The 10713-nt window shown below is 42.4% G+C and overlaps 1 protein-coding gene across 1 annotated transcript; it reads right to left on the minus strand.

Annotated features, from left to right (window-relative positions):
- Positions 1-452: 452 nt before the first annotated feature.
- On the minus strand, positions 453-10414 carry SNIP1 (Smad nuclear interacting protein 1). The gene is made up of 4 exons (XM_043996892.1): positions 9829-10414; positions 7189-7291; positions 4976-5571; positions 453-4096 (listed from the first exon to the last, which is right to left on the minus strand). Exons 1-4 carry the CDS (start codon positions 10131-10133, stop codon positions 3835-3837), a joined length of 1266 nt encoding a protein of 421 aa, XP_043852827.1. The 5' UTR covers positions 10134-10414; the 3' UTR covers positions 453-3834.
- Positions 10415-10713: the final 299 nt, after the last annotated feature.

Raw genomic sequence — 10713 nt, forward strand, 5'->3', positions numbered from 1 at the left:
AAACTGAGACATCTAAACTGCCTGGCATTCTTGGTTAATTTCCAATTGGATAATCAGAATTTATCACTTTTAAAATGTCCCTGGAATTTGGACAAATGGAGAACCTTTCACTTTTTCCTATACTAAATTCTGGGGAAGTATTATCTAATAAATTAATGATGTTGCATATGAGGCTTTGAATCAGGACCCTGTCATCCCAACTTTATACCTTTCCCTAGCACCCAAGACGTGTGATTAATTTATTTCTTGTATTACAGTATATAATGTGACTGAGCCAATTGCATTTCCATTCAGGAAACCTGATCCCCAATGCAAATACCATTCATATATGTGGCTATTTTTGAAGTGGTAATACGGATCCTTCAGTAACTATTACTTGGAATTTAAATCCAAATACCATAGACTACCAGCAAGGTCTGTCAGAGGACTGACTTTTGAAGATTTATTTGAATTACTGAGATCTTAAAGTGCAATGATAAACACAATCAGTTATCTCTTTAATTTAGTTCCTATGTTAAAGTATACCCCCCCTCCAAGTTACCAAGAGATCAAAGCCAAAAAAAAAATTTTAATTCCAAAACTTTAATTTAAAAGTGAGTGGCTATTTCACTTGATACAAACTTATATACATTTGTGAACACAGTATATTCTGAATACTTTTATCTTAATCTTCAGAGACTGCTGGCATATACCTGAACATACCACATGAAAACTCTATTTCAACTTAACATTTTCATTTCTTGCCCAAATAACTGATTTTAAAAGGGGGGAGGGTGAAGGACTTATAAAATGTAAACATTTGTACTATTTATCAAATAATAATCATCCTGAAAGTCTATTTTTTAAAAAGTGATGAGATTTCCAAAACCTTGCTGCATTGCATACTGGCATACTGATGTAAATACAGTAATAAAAATTCCATTTAAAAAATCCAACCCAAACAAAACTATTCTTTATAGACACAAGCTATTAATTCTGCTCTTATCACAAAAGCAGGATAAAGGTTGCTTCACAAATTACAATTACTGAGATGCTGCTTGTCTCTAAGAGGAAGGAGGGGTAACTATGGTATGACTGGAGAAAACATTTAATGTGACGTTTTGAGGAAATGGGACTCAACTTGAGACTGCAGAATTCAGTAAGGAGATGCAAGTGATCAGTTCAAAAGCATTTTGCTTTTCACTTTGCTTTGGTTTAGACAGTCATTCTTCCTTGGAATAGAAAAGGTACTGCAAACAAACCAGGAGGGTTTGATGAGAGATGGTAGAAGAGTTAACAAAAATGGTCCAACTAAGCACGTTTCTCAGACAGAAGATATAAGAACAATGTTTGTCACCACTCCCGTTTAGAAATTTGCTGGTGATACCTGGCTTTGGAGCTAGAAGAGAATCACATCTCAGCTGACCTTGCTTCCAGGCCCACTGTTCCCATCCTTTATAAAGAAATCTTCCATCAGAATCATTGAATCCAGGAACCATTACTTGTTTGTCAAGATGAAAACCTGGTAGAAAAACATCTGTCTGTGCCATCAGCATGTAGGAATATTTTCTCTATGCTCTATTGATACATCCACCAGGGTAAAGGCTGGAAGTAAAACTTAAAGCTGCCTTGTAGTATGTGATCTCACAACCCACTGGCAATCAGTGTACCAACACAACTGATCAAAGAGGCACCGCAGTGAGAGACAGACAAGAGCAAGAGCAGGCCAAGGGAAAACTCTGTCTGTTTCAAAGAAAATTTAAGAACACAAAATTGGGTTTTATACATGCATACATTGGATGCTGGACATTAAGCATGTAGTAACTGGCAAAGTCACTGGAGAACTAGGGAAAAGCAAACTGCAAATTGCTAAGTTTTTGCCCTTTTAAAATTTTAAGCTTCAGGTGTTTTCCAAGGTTTTTGTCCCCCAAGCTGAACAATGAACACTAAACCCCACTCCATGTCACCACATATTGGTGGTCAACATTGGCCAGCTGTATGAGCATCATCCATAACAAGATACATTGGGAGAAAAGCAGGGATAGATAACCAACATGCATAGATAATCTCAAAGTCTCATACATTTCAACCTAAGAACTAATTAATAACAAAACAGATTGACTTTTCATTTTTTTTTTCTTTCCCTCACCAGCACTCTGATAGTGGTGTTTGCGCATATTGAAATAGCAAGGCCCTATGGGAGGGGAAGAGAGGAAGGGCACAGATAATCCATCGACTGAATAATCAGGCCTTGGTTTATACAGAGCCAACTATACATAGCATGCACAAAAGCTTCTTTACACTCACTGGTAAGGATAAACATTTCACTCCCAATTTAGAAAGCACTGATGCTTCAAAATGTTCAACACTCATTTATATGGATTAATGATCTGGAATTTAGTTCAGGTTGTCAGTGGTGTTCCCACCTCTTTCCCTCTCAATTACCATTTATTTCCACTTCAAAAAAAAATTAAATTTAAACCTTTTTAAAAAGCAAAAAATATTAAAACCCTTTATACTAGAAAAGTATTACACTCTGGGGCTGAGATGGACTACATTTACAAATTCTTTTATTGTGTAATCCCAAACTATATATAAATGAGATCCTGCTATTCAAATAACAGGGTGATCTATGCCTTTACTCATAATAATGTAGTATTCCATTTACATTACAAAAAAACCACTCAGAAGCGTACCACTTAGAAGTATACACCTCCAGCCACCACCCACACCCACCCACACACACACTCATCCAATTTATATATACAATATATGTACACAGACAAAATTTGATGAACACACATTCGGACTTGGGGAAGATCTGTAAATAGGTGTTTCCCTTGCCTCAGTTCCTCTCTGCATATGGGGGGGCGGGGGGGGGGGGGCCGGGGAGAAAGATGGCAGACAATGGCTTTTCAGGGTATTAAAAAAAAATAAGTAAAACAAAAATTTCTTTCTAGCACACATAAAGCTAGTTAAAATGAACAGACTGCTCCAACATCTGAGGTAATCCTCCCACACAAGTGACACTATGAATTAGGAGAAAAAAAGGGATATTATAGTAAGTGCAAAGCAGTTAAAGAGACAAGAAAAATCCAAATTAATGACAGACCCAGGCTACTTCAGGAAATATAGACTCTTTTTATGTAAGAAACAGATACATGGCCCATTTTAATTTCTTCCCTGCAATAGCCATGATTTTATTGCCCTGTCATGTATTTCATCAGGACCCAACATTTATTTGCATATAAGCAGTCAATAAGGTCGTGTATGGTGAAATTCTCATCCCCAAAGACCTAAATAATGAAATAGATCTCTATGATTCAGCATTAACTGGACTGAAGTTTCAGTATATATAATGGGAATCTGCTTTGATGACAACCAAAACTTGGGCTAAATTCTCTGTCTAGGTATTTACAAAAAATAAAATGTGAAAAATGGCTGGTCCATATTTCTTAATAAGTCACTGTACAAAGTAAATAGCCGCACAAAGAGAACATGCCTCATTTCTCTTTTTAACCAAGGGTCTAAAGTTACCAGGCAATAGTTTCCAGAGCACCAACTCATGCCACACCATCATGCTTCAACTGCACACAATGGACGACTGTTATTGGTGAAATTATTCTGAAAGCAAATGTCCACACTTGTGTGGCTAACAGATCACAGAAATAAGTTCAACCAAAAGCACAAATTATCAAATTTCTTAAATTTTAACATAAGCTGATCAGCAACAGAGGAAAGACTTAAGGCAATAAGAGGCACCAGGGAGTGCTGCTCTGCTCTTTAAATCCCAAGTCCAGGCCTTCCACAAAGGAAAAATTCTCTTAGCAGCTACAGGAGCTTCTTCTGAATTTGCTAGCTGTCAGATATTTCCTCCTCCTCCTCATCCTCATCTTCTTTTCTATCCACCTCGGAGGTGTCTGAAGACTCATGGAGCAGTACATATTCCCTGCTACTGAACCCAAATTTGAGCACATCTTTCTCCTTTAGTTCATAGTAACGCTGTGGCTCAATGCGCTGGTTGTTCAAGAAGGTCCCATTGCCTGAGCCAAGGTCGATGATATATGGCCTTACCCTTCGGCCAACTGTTCCATCAGCACGTGTGTATTCTACGAGCCTAGCAAAAGAAAACAACTTTTACATTAGTTCATGCAAAGCACTAGATATGGAGACCAGGCTGTACAACTATCTTTTCCTAGGCGGACTAGTTGACACAAACAACATTATTACTAGCTGAAGTTAAAATTCCTCCAAATCAAGAAACTAGAGTAGGTATATGGGTAGAGCAAGTTGCTTGTACACCCAAGTTGTAGGAATAGTGAATAATGCCTACTGAAGAACTCTTTCATAGATCATAAAGGATTAGGAAAGTATAAATCAAAATAAACCCACTTATTAGTCCTGCTCAGAATAATGGGCCTCATGACATGACTAGTATGTGAAGAAAACTAAAGAAATATCTGTGTGATTTTTCTTTCACTTATGGAGACTTACAAATAACCAGGCTTCATTTAGCTCAGGAAAATTCACAAAGCCAATATTAGACACATGGAGTCTGATCACCCCAAAAGATGTTTTCAGTCTCACAAATGGAGGTATTCAGGTTTTCTTTAAACGTTTTAATTAAGTCAAAAAGCTTGAGAAGGCAGTGAAATGTACTAAAAAGAATAAAAGCACTGGATTTGGAAGTATGAAGACCTAGATTCAAAAAGCCCTAATACTGCCACTTACAAACAGTGGGACTGTGGGGAAGTCATTTAGTTTCTCAGAGCCATGTCAGTTCCCTAATCTGAAAATAGGGATAAAATAACAATGCTTGCTCAACCCTCCCTCAGATGGTTGTGGAAAAAATTACTTTGTAAACTACCGAGTAGTACAGAATCATGGGCCAGTTTTGTTTTAGGAGTGTGACTGCAAAATAGGGATAGTCATCCACAGAGGCCCTGACTTACTGATTACCTTAAAGGTAACAAGTTGAAGTTTTACCCAGACTTACCGATACTGAAATACTGCATGCTGCTTTGAGCAGGACGGGTGGTCAATAGGAATATCTGCAATTCGACGGTGCCGGCCCAGAAGATAAGCACTCTGTCTGTGGATATACATGACAGGGAGCACCTCATCATTCTTAAAGGGGTAAAGGCGCCAGCGTTTCTTTGGGATCCGAGCTTCTGGAGGCTCACTATACTTTATCACCACACCCCGGAACATGTTGGTATCCTCAAGGAGTGCCCCCGACAGTTCAAAACTGGGTTTCTCTTTATTTGGTGGGTCTTTTCCTTTACTGTGGCCACCAGCAGACTGCAGAACAATCTCCTGATTCTCATCACTGCTGCCACCCACATCTTTCTTCTGGCGACGCTCTCGTCGACGAGAGTTATAAAACTCTCTTTCTGCTTCTTGTTCCTGTAGGTTCTGGGCATCTCGGTTCCTCCCACCACTAGGCCTCTCACTAGTAGTCTTCCTCTGGTTAGAATGGCTATGGTGTCTGTCCCGATCACCATTTCTCTCTCGCCTGTGTTCTTGTTCTGACTGCTCCCTGTGTTGCCTTTCATCTCTTCCTCTCCGGGGACGGCTTTCACTTTCACGTTCCTGAAATTGAAGGAATCATTTAAATGTAGACAGTTCCCAATTAATGAGGCTACTTTCCAAAGTTCATCTGAAAGTTTATTATTTGAAACCCAGAACACATCTTCCCACAGGAAAAAAATATTACAAATGTATCCTTGTCTTAAAAAGCAAGGAGTTAAGAGGAAAGAGCTAAAAGAGAAAGTATTTGTTCCCTCTTTCTAGGACTAGTCATAGACAGAATTTCATAATAGACAATGTCTGCCTTAGGCATTCTCCCACCTCCTGACATCCCTCTTCTAAGTGCCTTCAAGTTGCTGAGAGCCCCAAAGAAGGGCTATTTGGGGATAGTACAGGATAGAAAAACAATATACCTTTTAACCAAAGTAAATCTTTTACTACTAAAATTGCATGCAACAAAGAAAAAATTTTCCAGCCAACAAGAGGAACATAATTTTAGGGCAGGAGCAGTCAACATATAGGAAGGTCATTTTAGCCTAGAAAGCCAGTCCCTGGTGTCACCCCCTTAATTTGCTCCTGCTTCTCATAGCCCTGTTTCTTTTTACTTCTGAATACATAAATTCTATTAAGGTGCCAGATTTTTTCACAATTGGCTTCCATTGTGGAGGTGAGGAGGATGCAGGAGGGTAAGTATAGGTACCTGTAAAACAGAGACTGCCTGATTTCTATTTGAGACAAACTAAAAGTGATCAATGTCTGTGTTAAAATTATTCAGTATGAACATTACATTTAGAATGTTGTTCTGTCTCACGTACATTTTTGAGATTCACTCACTGTAGCCAGCTTTTTAGGAACTCATTTGAAGAAGTTAAGAAATGTCAAGATAATTACTTTGATAGGTTTTTTTTTAAGTTACCTTCTGAAAGTCTCAAAGACTTACAGTAACATGCTGTTAGAGAAATGAGAGGTATTAAAGAGTTGTACATTTATGAATTAGATATTAGAGAGTTATAGGATATAAACAGTGACACCACTCTCAGAGAGCTACAACCAGCTGCCCAAAGATCATTTATTCTCCAAGAAGTAGAATCAATAGCACATCATGGAATACAAGCAGTGGTCAGGACTTCCCAATGCTTGTTTTGAACCTTATGTGTATTTATGCTCCAAGCTCTTAAAGTAGGTGGTTTTTTCTTTTTTTTTGGTGAGGCAATTGGGGTTAAGTGACTTGCCCAGGGTCACAGAGCTAGTAAGTGTTAAGTGTCTGCGGCCAGATTTGAACTCAGGTCCTCCTGACCAGGGCCAGTGCTCTATCCACTGCGCCTCCTAGCTGCCCCATAAGTAGTTCTTTTAATGAAAATTAGTCTCTATATCCTGCCCCTTTCTCTCTCTCTCTTTTTGCAGGGCAATGAGGGTTAAGTGACTTGCCCAGGGTCACACAGCTAGTTAAGTGTCAAGTGTCTGAGGCCGGATTTGAACTCAGGTCCTCCTGAATCCAGGGCCGGTGCTTTATCCACTATGCCACCTAGCTGCCCCCCTACCCCTCTCTCTCTATAAAAGTAATGCTGTACTCTTGGGGCTCACTTCCCAATTGAAGAAGAAAGTCCACATTCTGACACTAGCAGGAAGAAAATATTAGATTCAGAAGTGGGAATGAGTCATGTCAGTTTCTGTAATTACCTGCTTCACCTTGACTACAGGATGATGAGGGCTACGGCTTCTCTTATTCCGAGGAGATCTGCTTCTTCTCCCAAAGGTCTTGTTTTTCCTTTTGGTTGGTGATCTTTAGAAAACACAGCACACACAGCAATTGATGGCTAAGCTATGAACCTCTACCCCAATTTCCCTTAACCAAAGAAAAAAGTTTTTGACATCTCCATCCTGTCTGTTAAGAGTTTGGAAAGGCTTGCTGAAGAATGAAACTTTGCGAACATTGGTAAATGGATTCGAGGGTTCAGATTAGGAGATCTAAATTATTGTCTTAGATCTGCCACTTAATGTGTGATCATGGGCTATAATAATTCACATTTCTATAAGACTTTACAATTTACAAAATGATCTATCTTTGAGATCTATCTATCTATCTTTGAGACAGCCCCATGAACCAAATAGTGTGATTATCCCCACTTTGCAGATAAACTGAGGCTCTAAAATGTTTAGACTATGCTCACACAGCTAATGAGTCACAGAATACTGGAGCCAGAACTCTGAATATGGGTATTCTTATCCCAAACTCAGTGCTTTTCCCACTATATTATAGGCGCAGGGTAGCAATCATTAGGGCTACGATATCCTGTGACTTCATAGTGCAGAAGATGCTTTGCAATTAGAAAATCCCTTGAACTCACTAGACCTCAATTTCCCCATCTATAAAATTCAGTTAGACTAAATACCTGGACTAGAACCTGCCCCCAAGTTCCTCTTTCCTTCAAGGTCCAACTCAGATGCCACCTCTTTTATTAAAATCACTATCAACTGAATCCTCTCATACAGTTTTTTGTTTCGCCTTTATAACTTTATCTTTGCTTAACTGAAATGAATAGTCCCTTCCAGTTTTAAGTAAATCTCAACTCGGGAAAATTTTTCTGGTAACCTTTACTTCACCTGATCCCTCCAGCCCTATTACTCTGATTTACTGAAATTTCCAATGTTTCCTCCAGGGGTAAATGTGACCCAGAATTTTTGAAGGCTATGCCTGAAATGGTTAAGTTGGAAAGGCTTCAAGTTCAGCAATAGTGATAGGATTGTCTGTCTGTTGCTTCAAGACCAGTCTAGATAAATTTGAAGAGGCTCATTGCCAGAAGGTTGGCCTCACCAGAAGGCTGCCTAAATGACTGACCACAACAATTCATAAAATCCATCTACTAAACTGGAAGAATGTTTCAGCTTGTATTAATAGGAGAGGTGCTCATACCAAGGAAAACCACAGAATCTTAACATATGAACAAAATACTGGGGGGGGGGTAGGGTGTACAGTAGTAGTAAAAGGGCTGTAAAGATGAAAAGTAATATAGATCCTTCAAGAAGCTTAAAATTGTTTTCGTGGGCATTGGGGATAGAGGTGAGAATAGCAACAACAGATTACAGTTAGACAGACAGATAGATAGATAGACAGACAGCAGGGCAATGAGGGTTAAGTGACTTGCCGAGGGTCACACAGCTAGTTAAGTGTCAAATGTCTGAGGCCTCATTTGAACTCAGGTCCTCCTGAATCCAGGGTCAGTTGTGCCACCTAGCTGCCCCACAGTTGTATTTTAAAATTTACAAATTACTATCCTCACAAAAACCTTATAAAATGAATTAAATCCAGCAACTCTGAGTTCTATACTATGGTAGCAAAAATAGCAGCAAAAAGTGATCCAAGTAATCACACATCCAGACAGCCCTTTAGACTTACAAAGCCATTATATATATTATCTCAATTCACCTACAAAATAACTCTCTAACATAATTAAGAAAGCAGCTAGGTGTTGAAGTGGATAGAATGCTAGGTCTGGAGCCAGGAAGACTCATCCTCCTGAGTTCAAATCCAGTCTCAGACACTTCCTAGCTGTGTGATCCTGGGCAAGTCACTTAGCTCTCTTTGCCTCAGTTTCCTCCTCTGTAAAGGGACCTGGGGAAGGAAATGGTAAACTACTCCAGTATCTCTGCCAAGAAACCCCCAAATGGGGTCACAAAGCTTCCCACAACACTGAACAACAAAAACGTAATTAATGTAAACATTTTTATTTTCACTTTACAAATGAGAAAACTGAGCGCCAGAAAAATAACGCACCTTAGCCTATGCCAGAGGACTAGTAAGTGGCATTAGCACACCACGGCTACCTGTCCAAAGAGAATAAACCACCCCAAGAATGGCAGGCAACAAATAAGACTGGAGAGGTAGTGAAAGCCTAGGAAAGGTCACATAAAGAGCCATGAAAGTTTGAGGCCAGATGAGAGAGAGCGCAAGGAGGGACTTCCAGGAAGAGACAGGACCTGCTTGGGGCTGGGGCTGGACCAGGAAAAGGGAAGGGACGGATTTCAGGCGGAAGAGCCCTGGAAGGATCACGAAGCAGAGCAGACAGAACGATGGACGTTTGGACAAAGGCGCGGAGCCACCCGATCGAGAGAAGTGGTTGCTCCCAGAGCACCGAGGAGGCTGACCCAGCAGGACCCCCCCCCCCCCCGAGGGGATGGGGACAACCACAACAGGGAGCCTGAGCACCAGGGAGAGAGCGCGGAGAAGGGCAACAAGGACCCACCAGGGGAGCAAGGACAGGAAGCGAGGACGAGTGAGGTGCCCCCGACTCTGAAAGGGAGGAGGAAATGGGGTCGTACCTGCTGCAGCTACTGGCGCGGTCGCCGGAGGCTCGAGCGCTGCGGGCTCGCGGGGCCGGGGCCGGCAGTGGCGCCTCCTCGTCCGGCGCCGGGCTTGGACTCCCTGAGGAGCCGCGCCTGGCCCGGGGCCGGGGCCGGTGAGAGCGGGACTGGGGGGTCGGGCTACGCCGCTCCTGCTTCACCAGCGACAGGTCTGGCACCAGCACTTCGACCCCCGCCGCTCCCCCCGGCTCGTCCTCGTCCTCCCGCCGGCGCCGACGCCGACGCCGCTGCCTCCGATCCCGCTCCGGCTTCGCCTCCTTCATCCTCGCGGCCCGGGCCAGTCGGCTCCTCAGCGACGGCCCGAGCGCGCACTCCCCGCTTCCGTTTCCGGGGCAGCCTCGATTCTTCTTCCGGCAGCCGAACGGAAGTCGGGTTCCTGGAGGCCTTCGGATCACACCGTGTTCGCGCCCCCTGATGGGCTCTACTCTTGGAAGAGGCGACAAGTTCTGTCGGCCGCATACTTATAGGCGAACACCAGCAGCTCGAGTTCTCACCCTGAAAACAAAAAAATCTTCAAAGAAAAACGTTCCGTGAGCCGGCCCCCGCCCCCACCTCTTCTGCCTCACCACGCCCACAGGCGGCATTTGTTCGGCCCTCTGCAAAGACTCCCCTCACAGCAGCACCGCCAGCGAGGCGCGGTTACGGGCTCCATTTAACAGGCAGGCCGGGGTGGAGTGACTTCCCAGCATTTGAACTCGGGTCTTCCTCCGATTCCGGGTCCGGCCCTCTGGACCATCTAGCTGCTCATTGTCACGCAGCTCAGTGGAGGAGGCAGGATTCGAACCCAGATGTTCTTGTTCAAAGCCCCTCGCTGTCGCCCACGTACCAGACTGTGTCGTCCGT

The sequence above is a fragment of the Dromiciops gliroides genome, chromosome 3 (assembly GCF_019393635.1).
Source record: "Dromiciops gliroides isolate mDroGli1 chromosome 3, mDroGli1.pri, whole genome shotgun sequence".
Classification (NCBI taxonomy): Eukaryota; Metazoa; Chordata; class Mammalia; order Microbiotheria; family Microbiotheriidae; genus Dromiciops; species Dromiciops gliroides.

What these genes read in the sequence shown, in the direction of transcription:
- SNIP1 (XM_043996892.1), bottom strand. Translation starts at nt 10,133, where the DNA reads ATGAAGGAGGCGAAGCCGGAGCGGGATCGGAGGCAGCGGCGTCGGCGT. An exon ending in CTGTAGTCAAGGTGAAGCAG is followed by an intron (nt 5,572 to 7,188) that starts GTAATTACAGAA and finishes CTTCAATTTCAG; the next exon opens with GAACGTGAAAGTGAAAGCCG. An exon ending in CATGCAGTATTTCAGTATCG is followed by an intron (nt 4,097 to 4,975) that starts GTAAGTCTGGGT and finishes TTCTTTTGCTAG; the next exon opens with GCTCGTAGAATACACACGTG.